At 36.3% G+C, this 23,205-nt stretch overlaps 3 protein-coding genes across 3 annotated transcripts; 1 reads left to right on the top strand and 2 right to left on the bottom strand.

Moving 5' to 3' along the window:
• Positions 1-51: 51 nt before the first annotated feature.
• LOC128209020 (stress-induced-phosphoprotein 1-like) lies at positions 52-11,038 on the top strand. Its single transcript, XM_052912817.1, has 13 exons — positions 52-124; positions 1,463-1,669; positions 1,820-1,961; positions 2,192-2,339; positions 2,543-2,747; positions 3,185-3,311; positions 3,604-3,706; positions 4,739-4,859; positions 5,067-5,163; positions 6,365-6,526; positions 6,737-6,840; positions 7,628-7,791; positions 10,272-11,038. Exons 1-13 carry the CDS (start codon positions 104-106, stop codon positions 10,342-10,344), a joined length of 1,674 nt encoding a protein of 557 aa, XP_052768777.1. The 5' UTR covers positions 52-103; the 3' UTR covers positions 10,345-11,038.
• A 3,869-nt stretch (positions 11,039-14,907) lies between these two features.
• Positions 14,908-17,969, bottom strand: LOC128209694 (uncharacterized). The gene is made up of 2 exons (XM_052913856.1): positions 17,853-17,969; positions 14,908-15,603 (listed from the first exon to the last, which is right to left on the bottom strand). Exons 1-2 carry the CDS (start codon positions 17,941-17,943, stop codon positions 14,999-15,001), a joined length of 696 nt encoding a protein of 231 aa, XP_052769816.1. The 5' UTR covers positions 17,944-17,969; the 3' UTR covers positions 14,908-14,998.
• A 1,549-nt stretch (positions 17,970-19,518) lies between these two features.
• LOC128209419 (uncharacterized) lies at positions 19,519-22,074 on the bottom strand. The gene is made up of 2 exons (XM_052913444.1): positions 21,876-22,074; positions 19,519-20,525 (listed from the first exon to the last, which is right to left on the bottom strand). Exon 2 carries the CDS (start codon positions 20,518-20,520, stop codon positions 19,561-19,563), a length of 960 nt encoding a protein of 319 aa, XP_052769404.1. The 5' UTR covers positions 20,521-20,525; positions 21,876-22,074; the 3' UTR covers positions 19,519-19,560.
• Positions 22,075-23,205: the final 1,131 nt, after the last annotated feature.

Raw genomic sequence — 23,205 nt, 5'->3', positions numbered from 1 at the left:
CAACCTATGAGGCTATGTAATATTGTTTTCTTTCGGGTAATTCTTCATTTGGTTAAATCGCAAAGAGAGATAACTCTAATAGCTTCGAGAAATTTCTAAAAACATGGCACAGGCAAAGGAAAAGGTATCTTTAGATTTGTTTCGTTTTGGTGTTAAATTACTGTTTGTGTGTGTGCGTGTTTAAAGTGAATTCTCAGTTATTTCTGTGTCATCAGTTTTAAACTCTTTGTTTATCTTAATTTTATTTCGCATGGTGTTTATTATGAAAAATGCTACTGCAAGTACTTGAACTAGCCGGTTTCTCCACCAGTTGTTTAATGTTCCTTGTCCATTTGCTGTGATTGATCTTATTTCTTATGCGCACTTTGGGTAGTTAACAATTTCACGGTCATCATTAACTCCATTTATTTTTAGGAAGGTTTGGGTTTAAATCTTTTTATTTGATCCTGAGGTTCTTGTCCTTGAAAGTATTGAGCTGAGGTTTGTTGGAGGAAGTGTAGCTGCAAAAATGAGCATTCAGGAATACTTTTACTATTTAGACATTTCTTATGTATCAGTGTAACTTTGTCTCGAGTCTTTCATAGTGAAAAAAACATCAAAAGACTTGTTGACAGCCAGTTTAGCCGACTAGGGTGGCAGGGCTTAGTCATTTCCTACCCACTAAGTAACCCAGTTGCATTTTTGCTATGTACAAATAGTATGAATTTATTTATTTTTTATAAAAGTCTTGAAAAGTTATTGCCAAACCAACACTAGTGGAAGAAAAACAGCTGTTCTAGTTGTGTTTTTTTCACACAATTGCTAAAATGTACATAATTTGAAACAAAAATATTTCAGATTTATGTCAAATACTGAAATAGTAAATGATTTGATAATAACTTATTGACAAAATAGAAAATAAATACTCCAACGTATGACAAAACTGTCTTGAAAAGTTAACTGATGTATGACAAAAATATCTGAAATAGCATGCACTGATTTATTTGAGAATAATTTATTTAAAGTGCTCACTGCTTTGAAACATATTTGAAAGAAAAAAGTTTGCAAAACACTTCGTACCCTAGCATTGGTCACTTTGTACCCAACCAACTGATGCAAAAATTGTTATAAATTTTTTATCCTGTGCAGGCTCAATTAAATGTTGTACATTCTATGTGCAAAATGAACCTGTAGAAAGTTCGAAATAACTTTTGATTGACCCCTAGGGTTCAAAATAAGAAATGACTCAAGTATGTTACAAAGTGACTAGATCTAGACGGCATCCTCAATTATAACAAGAGTGTTGACGTCACAATTTTATAAGTTTCTGTTGATTGGCAATATCAGCAAATGCTGCCTAAGATTTTAAACTTCAGGGATAACATTGATACATATTTGGTTACATTTTTTTGAAAGTGTTAGACTATTTGATTTTGTACCAAATAATTATGTAAACAGTGGTTCTGAAAAAAATAATTTGAAGGCTGAGGAATTGAAGAAAGAGGGCAACAAGGCGTTGGCAGAGAGTAATTATGAAGAGGCACTCAGACTCTACACAGAAGCTCTGACGTTGGATAACAATGCTGTTCTTTACAGCAATCGTTCAGCAGCCTACTCCAAGGCAGGAAACCATTTGAAAGCTTTGGAAGATGCTGAAAAAGTGATAGAGTTAAAACCAGATTGGATGAAGGTATATACACTTTTTAACTTTTTAATCATAATATATATCCAAGGTTTTGTAAGTTTTGAATAATTTTAATTGTGATAGCATTACATAGCTGAGGTTTCTACAAAGAGAATTTTCTCATGTGCATCACAGTAACATTTCATTTCACTTCAGGGATGGTCCAGGAAAGGAACTGCCCTCTGTTATTTGAACAGATATGAAGAAGCGAAGATAGCCTTTGAAGAGGGTTTAAAGATAGAGCCTGATAATGAACAGATGAAGTTGGGACTTAAGGATGCAGAGTCAAATCTAACAGGTTCCTATATTTTACATTGTGTGAACAAGGGATAATTGGTATTTCACATTCTATAAAATTGTTAATGTCCATCACTTAGAATCTAGTTTTGTTACCATTGAATAAATACAAGCTTAAATCAAATGTTGGTTTAATCAGAAAAGCAGGATACTACAAGTTTAACCTGGGCAGTTATGCATTGGATTTCTTGACTACAGTTATTTCAGATTGTGGTTATTCATATATTGCAGGCCCAGGTGGAAGCCAGCCCATTTCAAACCCGTTCAAAGATCCACAGGCCATTCAGAAACTGGAGTCTCATCCCAAAACTGCAGCTTACATGAAAGATCCAAGGTTCCGAGCCCAGATCTTGATGATGACTCAGAGTAATTCATTACAGTAAGTGGTGAAAGGAGGAAATTGTCTTGAATTTTTACCATTACATCTCTAGGGATATGTTCTTTCCAGTGTTGTTAAGTGGACATGTATCTTGAGTGACATTGTTATCTGTAAAAGATGCATTGTTTTTGAAAATGTAACTAAATGAAGTTCAATGGACTATGCTTATGAGAATGAGAACATGGTTATTTATATTTATTCAGAAGCATCAATGATCCCCGTATGATAAGCTGTCTGGGAGTTCTCATGGGTATGGACTTCAACATGATGGGCCCTGAAGACTTTCCCGAGGAAGACTCTGCCAACCCTCCAGCCTCAAAACCTCAGCCTTCAAATAATTCCTCAGATTCTAATCAGTCTAAGAATTCTGATAAAAAAAACAATGAACAATCTGCAGAACAGAAAAAGGTGAACAATGAAAGTACCCATATACCTGGTATCTCAAAACAAACTGCCATTAGCAATTTGCATACAAGTATGTAAACAGTTGATAAACTGCATGGTGTTGGTTATGCATATATTTCCTGTCATTTTTATTTCATTCCTGCTGTTTTCACTTTTTTTAACTTCTGTTCTCAGTTTTGATGATTTTATTCCATATACTTCATCGGGGTAAATGTTACTCTACTTGCAATTGCTTAATGTTATTTGACATTCCGTAGAGCCAATGTTCTTTAGTGTATAGTGGTAGAGGGTTATAGATTCTGCTGTTGGGAGTGACCAATTACTGGTATGTACTAAGTGATATGGTCCTACTATAAACATGTCCAATTTTAGCTGTTTTGATATGATTATTACCCTGAAGAGGCCCACACTAATTATTCCCCTTGTTACCTCTTGGCTAGGCGCTGGCAGCAAAGGAGAAGGGCAATGCATCATACAAGGCCAAAAACTTTGAGGAGGCACTACAGCACTATGAGGAGGCTGTGACGCTAGACCCCACAGACATGACCTTCCTCAATAACAAAGCTGGTAGGTGGGACTTGTGGTATGTCTGTGAATAGGTGTGAAATAAAGACAGATGGAAGTGATAATGCAATGTATTTACAGAGGCAGGCCATGAAGATAAAAATATTCTGTGATATTGTTTTTCTGTATACAAATGGTCTCAAAAACATTGACGTGTACATTTAATAATTGAGGTATACTTGATGTCTGAATGTTTAAATATATTCATGGCAGTTTCATACCCTGTATTTATGAAAAAATAAGCAATACTGCAATACAAGTTGGTATAAATGTCCCTTATGTTGTATTTTTCCAGCTGTGTACTTTGAGCAGCAGGACTTTGACCAGTGTATCGCCACATGCGAGAAGGCCGTGGATGTGGGCAGGGAAAATCGGGCAGACTTCAAAGTCATTGCCAAGTAAGCGTTAAGCTTTTAGCATATTTCACAGAAAGAAACAGCCAAACCATTTGTTAAAATGCGATTTTCAGTACCATGGTATACCGTATTATATCATGTATAGGACGCTAGCATAGATAGGACGCAGGCAAAAAAATAGTTGAGAAAAACGGGTAAAACCCCTTAATATATATAAGATAGGATGCAGCGGAAAAATTAATGCGTGTCGGTAATTAGCCTTGCCAGCGGAAGGCACGTCGGGGAAAGTGCTCTATTGATGTTTTTCTAATGACAGACAGCGGGTGTTTTTCACACCTCTGCACATTTGAAAAGATTTGATATTGACAATAATGCTACTTTGCGTGATGCACATTCCTTTATTAATTTTTTAAAACAGTAACATACAACAAAATGTTTTGTAAAATATCGAAACATTAAAATCATGAACAACGATTAATTAATATTTTATACCTCCTTTCCCGATTTTCCGTTGCCGTTATAACTCAATCCAGTTAAAGTGCTGACTCACATCGAGTTTTTGTGAGTAGCGTCCCTTTTGTAAAAAGTAAACACTCGTGTTTGTTTTCAATTTATTTCTCAATAAATCATTTTGAAGTAAACATTCAATTTATTTTTGCGTGTGTTAACGTGCGTGATTTTACCTATGTCAGTTGTTCTCTTCGGTGACGCAGTACAGATACTTACTATTACCGCGTTTGTCCCCAGTCCGATATTTTCGACCTGAAATGGACTTAGAAAAAACAAAAACAGATGAAATTCTAATAGCATAGAAAGGACGCAGGCAAATTTTAAGACGAGAATTTGGGGTAAAAACGTGCATCCTATGCATGATATAATACAGTATTTAAGATTTAGTTGATATGTACCTTGCTTTACAGTAGAAAGATTGGAGAGCTTGTATAACAAGAGTTGGATTCTCTTTGAAAGAATTATTTCTGAATCGAACACCAACTGAAAGAATTATTTCTGAATCGAACACCAACTGAAAGAATTATTTCTGAATCGAACACCAACGTCTTTTTTATTGTACAGGGCCCTAGGTCGATGTGGGAAGGCTTACCTGAAGAAGGGAGATGAGGCAAACGCTTTAAAATATCTCAACAAATCTCTGTCAGAACATAGAGCTCCTGAAATCGCAAAACAGGTCATTGAGGTAAGAATTAAGGATGATTGTTGCATTATTAAACAAGAAGTTTAAAGTTTAGAATTATGCTTGTTCTGAATTAAGAATAGTGGATTTGTTATGAATATAGTAAATTTCTGAGGTTTTGGATATTTATTTTTGGTGTAAGGTGAAGTATATCTATTAAAGTGGTCTACTTTGAATTGTTTTAAATGATGCATTTCCTTTTTCCCGCAGATAGAGAAACAAATGAAAGAAAAAGAGAGATTAGCGTACCTGAATCCAGAAAGGGCAATGGAGGAAAAAGTTCTAGGCAATGAATTTTTCGGGAAAGGTAAAGACAACTGCCTGTAATGATTTAGTTGAAACTATAGGGATGAGTCCTGCATCCAAAAATATTTACTGTGAACTTTTTTATGGGCTGTAAGATTATCAGCAAGCTACATTCAACGTCACAATACAACAAACTCTGATAACAAACATGCACAAAAATACTGATTTTCAATACAATATATTGAAATTCACACTTGATTTTTTGTATGATAAAATCTGCGTTCATTTTGCATGAACCAGTCATTCTTTAATGACCTCTTTATTTGGTGTTTCACTCAAAGGAATGATCTGATTGGAAGCAGGTGAATCAGCATGCATAGAGAACTAACTACAATGTACTAAAAAAATATTTCTAAATGCCGGCTTGTTTCCTTTGATGCTCACTTCCCTGGCTTATGTAAATGTTGAACACGAATTAAAAAATCTTGAAAATGTAAATATAATGATTGAATCTGAGCTAGGGCTTTTCAGGGATTTGCAAAATCTCCCCTGAATGTTCATATTGTATGAGTGCAAGAAAAATAAGGATCAATTCTTAATTTAAGTTACTGTCTTGGAACAGTCAGTGAAGAAAGGAGTTTACTGGGGGTTTCACCCTTTCATGAGATCTTAACGTCATACCAGTCTCAAGTCTACTCATGTGCCGGATCATCGCTGGAAGTCCAATTTACTAAATCATACAAATATGATTTAATGTAATACTAAGAATTGAAAAAACAAACATGTGTACAAGTGGTTCGTTTGTAACCAGCATTTCTCTATACATACACAGTTATTGAAAATCTACCTTAAAGGTTTAAGTAAACCTTTTTTTACATTGTAAAGTTTTAAATTACTGCTGATATTAAGTCTGAATGCACGAAAGGATTACAATTGCAAAAGTGCTTACAAGTTGGCTTGACAGATGTTCCATTGTGTTTGGTGGACAAAATAAAATTGGATCTAGTTTAAATTGAAGTATGCTTTTGTTATACACATGCACTAGCTAATGGAAAACAAGAATCAATGACCATACCAAGTGCTCTGGGGTCACACATGTAAAACATAAACAGGAAAATGAAAGTAAAAAAGTAGTACCTATAACACAGTCTCCTGAACAATGTACCTTTAGTCTCAAGATATTGCCTTGAAATATTTTACTTGTCAAACAATCTTCTGTATACATGTATATATCTTTGAACAATGTTATGCGTTGTTTGCAGGAAATTACCCAGAAGCATTGAAGCACTATACGGAGGCAATAAAAAGGAACCCAGATGACGCTCGACTCTACAGCAACCGAGCAGCATGCTATACCAAACTTATGGAGTTTAACTTGGCATTGCGAGATTGTGATCAATGTATAAAGCTTGATTCCACGTTTAGTAAGTATTTATCTATTTGTCTATGTTACCTTTAACAAAATGTTAAAAAATAGTAGGAAAAAGATTTTATTGTTAAAAAAGTTAATTATAGTGCACATGACTTGTACCTCTGCATCAGCTAAACAATTACATCACAGACAATAGAAATATGATAATAAAGGCGCATCAAACAGGTCTTTCCAAGTAACAGTATGCATTTTTGTGTTACAGTAAAAGGTTACCTACGGAAGGGAGCTATCTACTCGGCAATGAAGGATACATCTAAAGCAGCAATGGCTTATCAGAAAGCCCTGGAAGTGGATCCAAACTGTGCTGTAAGTCTTACACTAAAAGCTGATACTATTAATCATTTAAAGTCATCAGTATTTACATGATAGTTGATAATGTTGGCTTTGAGAACCATCGTGAATGCACTTAATTAATCCAGCAGTATTATATGATCTGTTACATTGTTAGAAGACTAAAACTGGTGAATAAGAGCTGCCACAGCAATGATATGTACATGTACAGGATGTTATGTACATGTAAGCAGATGTTGTATTCATGTAAGCTCTGTTATGTACATGTAAGCAGATGTTGTGTACATTTTAGCAGATGTTATGTGCATGGAAGCAGATGTTATGTACATGTAAGCAGATGTTATGTATGTGAAAGCAGATGTTGTGTACATGTAGGCAGATGTAATGTACATGTAAGCAGATGTTATGTACATGTAAGCAGATATAATGTACATGTAAGCAGATGTAAGCAGATGTTGTGTACATGTAAAGCAGATGTTGTGTACTACATTTACATGTATAAAGCAGATCTTTATGTCATCACCTATAGTAATGTACTATATGACTTCGTTATCTTAATGACTATGTCTGGAGGCCCATTTACTAGTAGTAGATGTTGAATATTGTGTGAAATCTATTAACTACTCCACTGTCTGTAGACCCAGCAGGGTCACCATATATTAGTATTTTAATGTTGTGTGTAATCTACTGACTACCCCACAGTCAATAGGCACAGCAAGATCACTACTAAGTCAAGTATGAACATCGAGGTAACTTATTTACCAGGTAACTATTAAACCTTTTTTCTACCTTCTCTTTCTAGGAGGCCCAGCAGGGTTACCGGAGCTCTGTAGTACAGGAGAACAGTGACCCAGAGGCAGTAAGGAAACGTGCCATGGAGAACCCAGAGATACAGGAGATACTGGGTGACCCCGCCATGAGGCTCATACTGGAACAGATGCAGCGAGATCCCAGCGCACTTAAAGAGTAAGTACTCTGTAAAATCTGTGTCGGGCCTGTAGATTCAGACTAACGGCCATGGATCAGTGTCATGCCTGTAAATTCAGACTAACAGCCATGGATCAGTGTCGGGCCTGTAAATTCAGACTAACGGCCATCGATCAGTGTCGGGCCTGTAAATTCAGACTAACGACCATGGATCAGTGTCGGGCCTGTAAATTCAGACTAACGGCCATGGATCAGTGTCGGGCCTGTAAATTCAGACTAACGGCCATCGATCAGTGTCGGGCCTGTAAATTCAGACTAACGACCATGGATCAGTGTCATGCCTGTAAATTCAGACTAACGGCCATGGATCAGTGTCATGCCTGTAAATTCAGACTAACGGCCATGGATCAGTATCGGCCTGTAAATTCAGACTAACGGCCATCGATCAGTGTCGGGCCTGTAAATTCAGACTAACAGCCATGGATCAGTGTCATGCCTGTAAATTCAGACTAACGGCCATGGATCAGTGTTGGGCCTGTAAATTCAGTCATAAGGCCATGGATCAGTGTTGGGCCTGTAAAATCATTGTCATGGCCCTTGTTCAGCGTCGTGCCGTTGAAATCATTGGCATGGCCCTGGATAAGTGTCATGCCTGTAAAATCAGTGTTATGGCCCTGGGGCCCGTTTCAATAAAGGATTTTAGTCGTAACTTCAATTATCTTAAATATGTATAAAGATTAACAATACATGTACATCAATTATTTTTATTTACTCAATTTGGTCTTCATTTTCAATGCTGACTCAAGTTCAATTCACTCAAATATGTCATAAAATAATGAAACTATGACACTAAGATAATTTCAATTTACGATAAAAATCTTTATTGAAACGCACCCCTGGGTCACTGTCATGCCTGTAAATTCACTCTGAAGGCCATGGATCAGTGTTGGGCCTGAAAAATTATTGTCATGGCCCTTGATTAGTTGCATGCCTGTAAAATAGGTGTCATGGCCCTGGATAAGCGTCATGCCTGTGAAATCCTTGTCATGGCCCTGGATCAGTGTCGTGCCTGTAAATTCATTGTCATGGCCCTTGATCAGTGGCATGCCTGTAAAATCGGTGTCATGGCCCTGGATAAGCGTCATGCCTGTAAAATCATTGTCATGGCCCTGGATCAGGGTCATGCCTGTAAATTCATTGTCATGGCCCTTGATCAGTGGCATGTCTGTTAATTCATTGTCATGGCCCTGGGTAAGCGTCATGCCTGTAAAATCGGTGTCATGGCCCTGGATCAGTGGCATGCCTGTAAAATCGGTGTCATGGCCCTGGATCAGTTTCGTGCCTGTAAATTCATTGTCATGGCCCTGGATCAGTGGCATGCCTGTAAAATCGGTGTCATGGCCCTTGATCAGTGTCGTGCCTGTAAATTCAGTGTCATGGCCCTCGATCATTGTCGTGCCTGTAAAATCATTGGCATGGCCCTGGATCAGTGTCATGTCTGTAAAATCATTGGCATGGCCTTTGGTCAGTGTCATGCCTGTAAAACCATTGGCATGGCCCTGGATCAGTGTCATGCCTGTAAAATCATTGTCATGGCCCTTGATCAGGGTAATGCCTGTAAAATCAGTGCATTTGCTCAGAAATTAATAATTTTTCATAATTGAAGGTTATTGGAACCAATTTGGGATGTAAAAAATGTTCAAGAAATATTTTAAGTTGTTGAAAAACAACAACATTGTTTTCAGGGCCAGCAGCTATGCAAAAGTTCATTGAAGGACCAAAATTTAAAAAGTTTAAAAAAGTCAATTTCTGTTTAGTTTTGAAGTTGAATATTTTACAAGCAGTATTCATATATCAGTTGCAACATAAAAAGCTGTAATAAGAAGCTGAGCAATTTTTATAAAAGAATATTTTATTAGATTTCCAATCAAAAAGCATTTATGTTTTCCTGGAAATGTCTTAATATTAAAAGTTTATGAGTAAATTTCATTGGAACTGCCCAATCAACAATGTCTTAGGGTTTTGTGTTGATTGCAGCTATTTTAAAAAGATATATGCATTTTTGTAACCCGAAAATAAATTTCATCATCAATTTTTCATTTTTTTTCTGAATAACTTCCTTATTTGACAAGATATCATTAAGAACTCTCAAGATTTGTTGAATAGGTAGTCTGGGACATTTTAACATAAAAACAAAGTAAATATAGGACTTCAATTCTGAAATAATGTGAATGCTTTTTTATCCAAAATCTGATATAATCTGATATAATCTTCTTTTGTAAAATATGTTTAACTCCTAACTACCCAAAAACATGTCACTGAGAATATGTGTCTCATTACCAAATAAGATCGTTCCTCAAAAATAAATAAAATATGAACTTTTAGTTCTTTACCTTCTCCACCCACTTTTTAATTGTTGCCGTCCCTTAAGTACTTTAGTATGCTGATGGCTTTACTAAATGTTATGTTTCATTGCGTAGTTAAGCCCACTCTTACTAATTCTTTATTTCTCTTTTCAGCCATTTGAAGAACCCCAACATTGCGGCCAAGATTGAGAAGTTGCTTGAAGCAGGGATAATTGCCATACGCTGATGTTCGCTGTTGCTTTAATTCTACTTTATACATCCAATTCTTCATTCTATTGCAATTGTATCATGATCAATTATCATTTTGTAAGTGGAACAATCACACTACTGATCAAAACTTTCATTTTACATAGAAAATTCATTGCCAGTTAAAAACTGGCTGAGTGACCATGAATCAGTGTTGTATGTTTGCTTGTTCTATTTTATGTAACCATTTTCCTTTGTGAGATGGGTTTTATTGTAAACATAAGTTTGTACTATACAAAAATATTGAAAGGGTTAATTCAAAAGAATAATTAAGGTTAATTTAAGAGTTTTTTAATCTGCAAATGTGCTATCTTTTTGTTAATATCAAAGTTATTTGTGATTGGTCATATTCTACTTGTTATATTATGTTTTTTTGATGAATGGTTTGTATTTATGTTTGTGATACACGATCCTGTGTGTCAGAGTAAAAGAGTGACATTTCTTAAAAAAAAATCATCAAACCTAAAATACTAAGATATAAGGGAAATTTGGATGAGAGAATTAGCTCTTGACTGTCCGAATTGATTTTGAGCATTTAATAATGTATCAACAGAAATTAACTAGTGCTACTTTTTCATTTGTTCGATATGTTATAATTTCTTTTGTATTCCAAGTGTTCAAATCAGGAATAAATCACACTGGGAACAAACACTCTCTGTTTGGTCCAAACCACACTTGATTCCTTTGGTCCATGACACAGTTGATATCTTGGGTCCATTCCACATTTGATATCGTTTGTCCATGCCACATTTGATTCCTTTGGTCCATGTCACATTTGATACCTTTGGTCTATGCCACATTTGATTCCTTTGGTTCATGCCACATTTGATAACTTGGGCCCATGCAACATTTAATACCTTTGGTCTATGACAACTTTGGCCCATGCCACATTTAATTCCTTTGGTCTATGACAACTTTGGCCCATGCCACATTTGATTCCTTTGGTCTATGATAACTGGCCCTTGCCACATTTGATACCTTTGGTCTATGACAACTTTGCCCATTCAACATTTGATTCCTTTGGCCCATGCCACATTTGATTCATATGGTCCATGCCACAATTAATAACTTTGGTCCATTCCACATTTGATTCCTTTGGCCCATTCCACATTTGATTCCTTTGGTCCATGCCACAATTAATACCTTTGGTCCAAGCCACATTTGATTTTTGGTCCATGCCACATTTGATTTCTTTGGCCCATGCCACATTAGATTCCTTTGGTCCATGCCACATTTGATAACTTTGGCCCTCGCCTCATTTGATACCTTTGGTCTATGCCATATTTGATAACTTTGGCCCATGCCACATTTGATTCCTTTGGTCCATGCCACATTTGATAACTTGGGCCCATGCAACATTTGATACCTTTGGTCTATGCCATATTTGATTCCTTTGGTCCATGTCACAATTAATACCTTTGGTCCATGCCACACTTGATTCTTTGGTCCATGCCATATTTGATTCCTTTGGTCAATGCTACATTTGATACCTTTGGTGTATAACAACTTTGGCCCATGCCACATTTGATTCCTTTGGTCAATGCCTCATTTGATACCTTTGGTGTATAACAACTTTGGCCCATTCCACATTTGATACCTTTGGTCCATGCCACATTTGATTCCTTTGGCCCATGTCACAGTTGATGCCTTTGGTCCATGCCACATTTGATACAATTGGTCCATGCCGCATTTGATTCCTTTGGTCCATGCCACAGTTGATTCCTTTGGTCCATGCCCCAATTAATACCTTTGGTCCATGCCACATTTTATATAATTGGTCCATGCCATACTTGATTCCTTTGGCCCATGCAACATTTGATTCCTTTGGTCCATGCCACAAAGAATACCTATGGTCCAAGCCACATTTGATCCCTTCTGTCCATGCCACATTTGATTCCTTTGGTCCATGCCACATTTGATATCTTTGCCCCAAGCCATATTTGATTCCTTTGCCCCATGCCACATTTGATTCCTTTGGCCCATGCCACATTTGATTCCTTTGGTCCATGCCACAATTAATACCTTTGGCCTATGCCACATTTGATTCCTTTGGTCCATGCCACATTTGACAACTTTGCCCCATGTCACATTTGATTACTTTGGTCCATGCCACACTTGATTCCTTTTGTCCATGCCACATTTGATTTCTTTGGTCCATGCCACATTTGATGCCTTTGGCCCATGCCACATTTGACAAATTTGTCCCATTTGATTCCTTTGGCCCATGCCACATTTGATTCCTTTGGCCCATGCCACATTTGATTCATTTGGCCCATGCCACAATTAATACCTTTGGTCCATGCCATAATTAATACCTTTGGTCCATGCAACATCTGATACAATTGGTCCATGCCACATTTGATGCAAATGGTCCATGCCACATTTGATGCCTTTTGCCCATGCCACATTTGATTCCTTTTGTCCATGCCACAATTAATACCTTTGGTCCATGCCACATTTGATGCCTTTGGCCCATGCCACATTTGATGCCTTTGGCTCATGCCACATTTAACAACTTTGCCCTATGCCACATTTGACTCCTTTGGTCCATGCCACAATTAATACCTTTGGGCCATGCCACATTTGATACAATTGGTCCATGCCACATTTGATTCCTTTGGTCCATGCCACAATTAATACCTTTGGGCCATGCCACATTTGAAACCTTTGATCCATGCCACATTTGATATCTTGGTTCAATAGCAAGTTTTCTATATTTTTTATATGTTACTTATGGCAATGATGAAATTGATACCTGTAAATATATTTACAAACCATGTTCATGACTTAGAAAAGACTGCTGCTTTACATGTTTCGGGTTAATCAGTTCAAAGTTATTGGCGAAAGTGCCATTAAAATGCCGAGATGATTACATACACAGTTTGCAAGTTGATGCCAATTATACACGGAATTATTCCGATTACTGTACGATACCGTGGTGGAAAAGGGATAGCAAACTTTTGTATTTGCATACAAAATCATATTTTAGCCATCGGCTATTTCCGTATAATCTGTGGTGTACCTCAGACGTCCAATCATACGTCCGGGTTTCAACTCGTGAGTAGGAGGTTTCCGCAGTAAATTTGCCCAGAGTGTTCAAATAAATTAGTTACCAAGTTTGGTGGAAAGCCTATCAGTAAACAATGGACGTCGAGGTCGAATCATTTTGAATAGTCTGTTTTGCAGTCACTGAGAAATAGATCACAATTTATGTCCATATTGAGAAATGTTTGTCCACGGAAAAGGTCAAGGTCATATTTTGGTGAACGTTTAATTTTAGCTATTTTGAGAACTTTGAGCTCCGTTTGTCATAAGCTTGACATCGAAGTTTTCTTAAGTATAGTAAATTAATCGATACCTAATTCGACAATAAATATACATGACTACAGTGTACAGTACTTAGCGTAGAAAACTCCATTTTGCCCAATGCTCCTCTCTCGGGGAGGCAGCCAGGTATCGCAATGTCCGTTAGTCTTGTCCGTCTGTTCATATTGTGTGTTAATATAAATGGACCTTCAATCAAACTGTATATGGTTGCAGAACATCATTGGCAGGTATGTTGCACATAACATATTGTGCTCTCAGACTTGAGGTCAAGGTCACGGCTGTCAATGCATTCGAACTTAGCTTTGTAACTACATATTGTTTCAATAAAAATTCACATAATTCTACAACCCCTTGATGAAAATGTGTTTCGTATAGGATTCATGCGCTCAACCTGAGGGTGAAACGTCACACGTGGTGGAATTGGTGGTCAGATGCTCAATGAAGGTCAAGCTCTCGCGGGATTTCGTTGTCTCAGTCATAACTTTGTTCCATAAAGGATCTCGGAAAAAATACAAGGTGTGTCGAGAGTAACACAAAAGGTCTGCATGTAGCTCAAAGTACATGTAGGTGGTTAATGCACCCCAAAAGATACTCCATAGTTACGATCTCTATTTGTGTCAATGTTTTCATTTAAAAAGATATTTGTAACTCTGGTTCCAGCAGGGAATGCGCTATTTGTGCGACCTTTATTGTTAATGCAGCCGGATAGATTGAAGGTAAAAGTCTCGGCGTGTTCAACAGATTCTGCCATTAAAGTTTAAAGGGACTTGCTTATGTTTTTGCGCAATCATTCTTTCCTAATAGTGCATCTGAAAACACTTGTAACTATTTTATTCTTTGAAACCGAAATTGCAGAAAAATACGTTTAAAGTATAAAAAAAAAATATGCTGGTGTAATAGGGAAGCGAACCCACGTCGGTACAGACATGGACAATTTAGAAAAATGACAACAAAACCACACGCACACAAGGACTCGTTTATAAACCTAATACATGTAATACTTTTTAAAACCTTTTTGTTGAAAAGCGGAATTCAAAGACAATTTTTGAACATATATGAGGGTTCCAGCCCTCTGTATTTTAGTTTTAAGACTCATATTGATTTGCAACACTATTTCGTCGTTAAAAAGAAAGTGCATTTTTAAAAACAACAACATGAGCTAGTCCCTTTAAAATGAGAAATGTGCTATAACTTATTTATACGTAAAACCCTCATATCATTGTCAGTTTTCCATTGGATTTACAATTAAGCGAGCGAATGTTAAAACACAGAAACCGAATGTATACGATGACGTTTATCATGATTTATCAAAGATACCAATGAAAATTCCAATTGTTTGACCCGTTCTCCACAACGATGTGTATTTCAGGATACTGATCAAAACTGACGTCAATCCTACGTCTGTGTAAGGCGGTAACGTTTATTTTTCCACAACGCGTGTCCATCTGCATAGAGACAGTTATATCTACAAGCTTCGGTTTTCCATAGATCAGACCGTCCAATCTAATGAAAGGATCGAACACGTCCTCTTTCAAGAACGTAAAATCTCTTTTATCTTGCTGTTTAATATACGGTGTGTATGAGCAACAATGAAAATAGGCTCCTCTAATGAAGTGGGCGCTGCACGTTCCAATGTCTATAGTTTTAAACATGTCTGCATTGATTGCTTGGTTGTTTGACAAGAACACGGTGGTTTCATTTTGCAAATGTCCAACAAAGATGTGGGGTTTGTGACGCCACGCGTCTGTTGCGGAGAAGCCAGAGGCGTGGCACAGTAGCGTCCTAGGTGTGTCGGTGATTGAACGGCTGTCGGGTTTTGCCGGTGCGAGGGTGACCGGTTGGCTGGTCGGCGAAAAATCAAGGAAAGCATAGAACAGACAGGCGGCCGCCAGCGACGAACACAGGAAGAAATCTGCATTTAATTAATATAGCATGTTATGGCAAATGTATATACATTGACATAACTACAAGGACAGGGACGTGGTTGAAATAGCAAAGATGATCAACTTTCAAGACAAGTATACATATATAAATCTTCTGATCGCAATGATCCAAATAATTATAGACCAATTTCTATCCTTCCAACACTGTCAAAGGTGTTTGAACGGCACTTGGCAGATCAAATCAAAACATTTTTTAAAAATACGAATGTCATACATGAATTTCAATCTGGGTTTCGAGAAAAACATTCCTGTCATACAGCGTTGATAAGAATAATTGATGATTGGATTGATGGAATTGACAATGGAAACTATGTAGGTGCTCTCTTTCTTGATTTACGAAAGGCGTTCGATCTAGTAGATCACCAAATACTTATACATAAATTGAAATTATACAACTTCAGTGATAATTCCGTCCAACTGATAACTTCATATTTGAAAGATAGACACCAAATTGTAAAGTTCGGGGATTCCCAATCTTCACGAAGGTGTATAAGGTCTGGAGTTCCTCAAGGATCCATTCTTGGTCCTATTCTTTTTCTTATATATATTAATGACATAACCTTTGAAATTGAAAATTCCATGATTGACTTATATGCTGATGATACTACACTATATGCAAAAAGTTCAAATACGCAGGAAATTGAACGTACGTTGCAAATAAATTTAGATATGGTTTCGGATTGGTGCAAAGTAAACAACATGGCAATACATCCACAAAAAACTAATTGCATGTTGTTGGGTTCAAATGCAAAATTAAGAAATGCATGTGCACTCAATTTATTCGTAGACAAAGTACTAATTGAAAATGTAACTTCGAAGAAATTGCTTGGAATTATTATTGATTCATCATTGTCGTGGAATCTGCAAGTTGAATTTGTCTGCAAGAAAGTAATTGCAAAGATAGCCCTTTTAAAAAGACTCAATTATTTTTAACGGATCAAATGAGACAATTGTTCTATAAATCGTATATACTTCCTATGTTTGACTATTGTTGTAGCGTTTGGGGGAAAAGTAAGCAATCGCATATGAGAAGAATCACCTTGCTTCAAAAAAGAGCTGCAAAAATTATTCTCTTTAAGCCTATTAGAACGCCATCGCATGAATTATTTAAAAAATTAGAATGGCTTCAATTTGAATACCGTTGCAGATATCAAACGGCTGTTATGGTATTTAAATCTATTAATAATCTTACACCGAGTTACATAAGAGACATTATTAAGATATCTAGCAACACAAGATATGGATTACGATCTTCCACGCGACAAGACATTGCTCACTTTCGACATAAAACACAATACAAGAAACACTCGTTTGCATGCTACAGTGGGAAAGTTTGGAATTTTTTACCAGAAGAAATACGTAAGTCTAACACGGAAAAGACATTTAAAACCCGCTGTAAGAAGTTCTATTTACATCATCAATCGCAAAATCCGTTGTAAAAATTAAATGCATAATTCCATGCATACCACAGGTATAGTTTATATGTATGTATTTGTTGAGTAAGGTGTTAAATAAATGTGTGACTGTCCTACTTACTCAATTAAACAAGTTTGATGAGTTTTCTTGTTAACATTAAGGTACAAATTGATGTATTATTAAGCATTGATGTGTTAAATGAATGTATTATATTCATGTTTCTTTATGTTTTCATATTACATTTTAATACGTACCTTTCTGAAATCCCATTCTAAGCATTTTACATGTTAAAACGATCATTAATTCTAATTATAGGCCATGACGAAAAAATGTAATAATGCTTTTTTAACAATATGTATGTTTGCGGTATTGTTCAAAATGTGTTTTTCACATTTGTGTTTTGAGTATTAATTATTTGCATCACATCTTATTTAGTGTGTGTGTGTGTGTGTGTGTGTGTCTTTGTATGTTCTTTCAGAAGGCCGCATTGTAAATAAGACGTGTGTTATGTTTTTCATAATATGATGCCTATGTCTTAATGTGTTACCTTCTATAAATAAAGTTATTATTATTATAATTATTATTATACATGTCCATCAATCCCGTTTACAATAATAAAGAGTGGCACGCACGTGTGAACCGTTTCTTCTCCTAAAAATATGAACTCTTCTGATTTGAAAAGCGATATTACGGCAGCCATAAGTACATGTATACATGTCTCCCCAAATGGAAAATACATTACATTGTGTCACTTCATGTAATAATAATTCCAGCGACTTGTAAGCTTCTTTGCAACACTGACCTTTCTTGGACGCCTCGGGCATGGCGCGGGAGAGCGCTGACACAATCACACGTGCTAGGAAGTTGAGCTCGTGCGCATGCCTGGTTCCCATGGCAGCGCCGCTGACATGTCCGCCAACAGGCTATACTTGTAAGGGAATGGTGCTCGAAACTTGACCCTTCGTTCTTATCGCAAGTACAGGAATATCACACTTCTAATTTGGTTTTGATTTAGGCATTTCACAAATTATCTTCTGTTTCTCGTCGCGATTAATCATTATTTTACCGGGTTTGTTAACTGTTTTAAATATTTGGCGAAACTTAATATACTTCCGAATATTTGTATGCGTTGGGTGATTTTCAGGAGCAATGTTCCGTGAAAATCACCCAACGCATTCAATAATTTTATTAAACTTCATTTCATTTCCATCAAACCAACATGAAGTTTATCTGGCCAATGTTTCATGGTCGTCCTTCCTATGTGCATTTGAACTTGAATATCGTACTTTCGTGATATTAATATACAATAAAGTCACAAGTAGTGTGTATGTTCGTGTTAAAGGACAACACCATCACCAAAAGTAAATGAAAAAAAAAGAAATAAAACAAAATAAATATTTAGCCTTCGGTAAACATATAATAATTGATAACTATAGTAACTAGCGCTCGACTTTCGACATAGTCCCAAAATTGTGCCATACGTAAGTCACACTCTGACTGACCTGCGATCCATTTATATATTATCAATTTTTCATAACATAGGATATTGCAAGGGTTGATATTTAATACATGTACAACATATGAAACTGAATTCAGAAAATCTTTAATGCGAGCCTTAGTGTAATAAAACTTGACATTGGCGTCATTTCGCCCAACAGAATCCCTAAAAAACTTTTAAACAAAAAATGAATATAATCTTAATTTTAAACGACGACTGTCTCATGTGATATTATATCTCACATTTCGGTTTAGTTTATGAAACTACATGTAATTCAGGTTAGGTTATAAAACTCTCAAAATGTTCGCTTTATATTTTTTCCTAATCTCATTTCATAAATGGTTGTATTAAATGGCCGCACATGTAAGATCCTATGTTTTATAAAACCTTACAACCGCAACATCATATACCCATAACCCTAACACATTAACCTACATCTCCTAACTGGATTGTTTCCAAAAGTCAGTATAGGTCGAGAACTTTTCGTATTCCAAGAAGTACACGTGGTGATTTGACTTGATTAAAAGCTGACGGACAATTTGACTGAAAAACTCTAGGAACGAAAAATGTTTAATTGTTACAAAAAAGAACTCACCACAACACTCATCCGTTTTCATTAATTGGTCAAGGTCAGAGTGGAAACTACAGGGACAAGTCCAGATTCTGTGTGAAAACCCTCTTGGTTCAAAGAGTCAAATGTTTGTATTACGTCGACGCCGGTTTTTAAAAGTACCAGTAAAACCTTTCAAACTCTTATTAGAAAGTTGTGGTGCCAATGCATGCAGCACTGTAAAATGTAGAATGCTATTAAAAAATACCAATATAACCTCTTGGAGAAAAAGGATTTGAAATTACCTGTACCAGGGTAAGGAACCCGAAGACGTCTTGGAAGATGGTCGAAAACGTCAAAAGATTGATCCGATGCCATAAATTGCTATTAACATTCTCAACGAAAACAAGTTAATTTTAAATCTAAGAATTTATTCAACAACAAATGTTTTCATGACTAATATCATGTAATTCTATGACATGCAAACGCCTTTTCTATCGACCAGTTACACAATTTTGAGAAAACAGGTACATAAAATACTGCACTGACTAATAATGATAATACTGCTTTTCTGCATTTATCCTTAAATGACAGCTTGAAAGGTGCTTTCCTATTGATCATGTCATAACCTCGACCTAATACACTGGGTGTCGAATACAATGGAACCATTGCAAACAAGTTTAACCCGTCAGTGAAGGCTTGTGCCATCTCATTAAAGTGTCGAGGAGGATTATCTAACGCAGGAATAATAATTTCTTGTTCTATTTCCTTACAAATATCATAAGCGTTTTGATATCCCCCGATACAAATATTATATTTGTCTCTTAATCCCAGTAGATAACCAATCCATCTCCAGAAGTAAACATAATCGTCCAGTTCCGCGACGCTGCAATTTATGCCCATTTCTCTTGGGTGCATGATCACTGCACCGAAGAAACCGCTCTGTACCACTGCCATGTCGTATTGGGATACGTACATGTTTCCATGACAACAGAACACGTCTGCGCACAATTTCGATGGTGCTTTGTCCAGAGAATGCATGAGTTTTCGAGCAGAACAGTGCATTTCCCTAACTTTCTGGATAGACACGCCAGCTGACGAAGCCGTGTCAAACACATTTCCGTAATGCCATTTCAATAAATGGTGAAAAGTGTGCAAATACCGAAAAAATGAAGTTCTTGCAGTTGACGACTTTTCCGTCGCTACTAAAACGTCTAACAAATTTTTCACACTTAGGCCTGCAACTAATGAAGTAAGCATCGCAATGATGCACTGAAAAAGATTTCTCTGAAAGAACATCTGGCCTCTCCGAAACTTCCCCATGTCTATATGCTGAAGTACTTCTGTTGGAACAAAGTACTGGTTTTCGTCCGAGGCTGGCTCGTTTGTACCGGTTTCCAGCAGCTGCAGCCACCGACCCATCTTGCCTGCAAAAAATAAGACTGATTAAACTTATTGAACAGGTGTATGGACGTGCACATTAAGAACATATAAAGTAATATAAAATTATTTGCAGAAATCGTGTCGGTTAAATCGTTCTTAACAGAGCTTTTTACGTATACACTATCACGTGACATCGTTTTCTCTTTCGAAACGTTCTCCTGGTGATACAGACTTATGATATATTAAGAGTATTACAAGTCGATTGAGGATTATCGGATGGTCGCGGTCGAATATTCGTATAGTATACACAAACTTGATTTCTGACACTTACTTAATGTTGCCCCAGTAGTACAGTAATAATAGTACATTTTGTATACACATTGCATAGATACATATATGTATATTTAATTCATGATACATATCCGAGATGATCCTGGGCAATTTCCCGGCAGTTTGAGGACTCGTGGCCATGCCTATAGCCTTGAAAGTGATGTTGAGGAGAAATGTGTACACATGTTGTTGTTTTTATATAATTTGGAAAAATCCTGATTTCAGGAATTATCTCACTCTGCTTTAAAATAGCAATCATATCGAGTAATTTTCTTGGTTCCATTTATAACATTAAAACTGCAATATGTGGAAACAAATATTCATTTATTCTTGTCACAGATATATGGAGGAGAACGTTTTCTTTGGTTGCAATAGTTCTTAAATAATGCGCCCAGATGTATGGCTTCAATACTGTAACGTTAACAAACAAATTTGCTGTGGCGAGCCATTTACAAGGTTACTGTATGCTTGAGTAACAATGCATTTTTAATGAAGTCTGCTTCCTGAAGATCCTTATGTTTACCTACACTATCGGTATTTAAAAACTGCTTGGGTTATACAACACAACCAGTATCTACAGTTTTGATATTATTTATATAATATTGGTTATGATTCAACTTAAATAAATTTCAAATTGACATGTAGTGACTACTAGTGAGATGAAGAACATATATAGCTGTACCTAATTATCGCGGGTAAAATATTACCATGGCCACGGTAAACTTGGTTATATAATTGGGTGCCGACATTTAATGCCTTTAATATATCGATATACTGGTTTGGTTATATACTGATACAGTAAGGTTAAGTTTATATCACAGTGGCTTGATGACAAAGGCTCATTAAAGTCAACTAGTCATAATTATATTTAATACATACTTGAACATGTATATCATCAACATAATACATTGCCATAAACATTAAATGAGATTTGACAAAATTAAAAAATACCCTATACTGTAAGTTTCATATTGGTATAGAATTAATTGTTAGATGATTTTACTGTTTAGACCAATATTCCCTGTGCTGATAATGAACTTGCAACAACTTGAAATGGGGATTACCTGATTAATTCACAATAACATGGATCTGTGCTCCTTTCCGGACTCTTTGGCGATGGAACCACCTCTTTCATTGATCAGAGCTTATTTATTACATACTGTACTCAGTGATGAACACTGTAAACGAAACTCGTACTGGCCTGTCACGCATCTCTTGCCAAATGTATTGCCGAACACAGCCTTCACTGTTTGACAGCTGACATGTTTACATAAATATTGCAATTGTTACAACGCGAAATATTTTTAGTGTGCCTTCGGACTTTACCAGCAAGAAAAATACACGGAAAGATAAGTATAATTTAGTATAACGTATTGACTATAAGATTATTGATGGGTGAGATTCAGACTTCTTCTACTAGAGAACATACAATAATTATTATGTCCCCTAAAAAAGAAGTTAAAAAATAGCTATTTTTACTTATATCATAACACATAAAATCGCAACCACACATTTCTGAATAGAAACAGTAAGAATCGACAGTAACACACCCATTGTCCTATTCCGCTCTCAAACAATACTAGACCCGATGAGTATATGACCAAGACATGTAGTACATGTATAATAATGCAGCAAATGTGCGTGGGCAGACATTATAAACTCTAAAACAATCAGTCATGATGACCGTTTGATTTGTTTTCCAAGACAAGCAATAATCTGCACAACTTTTTGACTGCTTTGTCTAGCTATTATAAAGCCTTCTTAGCCTAAAAGTGTATTAGTTTGTTCAAATTCATTATAAAGGGTCATTACCGGTATTTTGCCCCATTTTTTCTCCACATTTGATCCCCGTTGATGATATGAGATAGAAGAGTGTTTGTAGGGACGCATAGCGGCTCATATTTTGACCCCATTTTCCACCGGTAATGCATCTCAAAACACTTATATCATAAGTGTTTTACTCTTTGATACCGAAATTCATTTAAATTATTAAAATATCTATATTCTGCTTTTATTTGGTTGTGAACCAACGCATGTGCAGTCAAGGAAAAAAAGAAAACTTACAACACAACTTAACGCCCACAAGGACTCATGCACGATCGTATGGATATCACTACTTTTAGGCCTTTTGTTGAATCGCGTTACTAACGCTATTTAAATTTGTGGGCTTCATATACAGGGTGAGGAATCACGTGACTTCAACGGGGTTCTCACATTGGTCACAACAGTTCAAAACCGATGTAAACAAGCAAGAGAGTGACAGTTATTTCTAAATAACCTTTTTGAGAGAAAAGATGGGAAAATATTTCTTAGCCTATAAAAGACTATACTATTTTCTGCTTCTACAAGTGTGAAATATTTTGGATTTACTTGTATTTTTACGATGGAATCCAT

Source organism: Mya arenaria, chromosome 11 (genome assembly GCF_026914265.1).
Source record: "Mya arenaria isolate MELC-2E11 chromosome 11, ASM2691426v1".
In the NCBI taxonomy this organism is placed as follows: Eukaryota; Metazoa; Mollusca; class Bivalvia; order Myida; family Myidae; genus Mya; species Mya arenaria.
The sequence above is the reverse complement of the archived record's forward strand: the minus strand, read 5'-3'. Positions and strand labels throughout refer to the sequence as shown.

Coding starts and splice junctions, on each gene's coding strand:
- LOC128209020 (XM_052912817.1), top strand. CDS start 104: ATGGCACAGGCAAAGGAAAAG. Junction 2,748..3,184: donor AATCTGCAGAACAGAAAAAG/GTGAACAATGAA, acceptor CCTCTTGGCTAG/GCGCTGGCAGCAAAGGAGAA. Junction 4,860..5,066: donor TCGCAAAACAGGTCATTGAG/GTAAGAATTAAG, acceptor TTTTTCCCGCAG/ATAGAGAAACAAATGAAAGA.
- LOC128209694 (XM_052913856.1), bottom strand. CDS start 17,943: ATGGGAACCAGGCATGCGCACGAGCTCAACTTCCTAGCACGTGTGATT. Junction 15,604..17,852: donor GCCCGAGGCGTCCAAGAAAG/GTCAGTGTTGCA, acceptor AATTAAATGCAG/ATTTCTTCCTGTGTTCGTCG.
- LOC128209419 (XM_052913444.1), bottom strand. CDS start 20,520: ATGGGTCGGTGGCTGCAGCTGCTGGAAACCGGTACAAACGAGCCAGCC.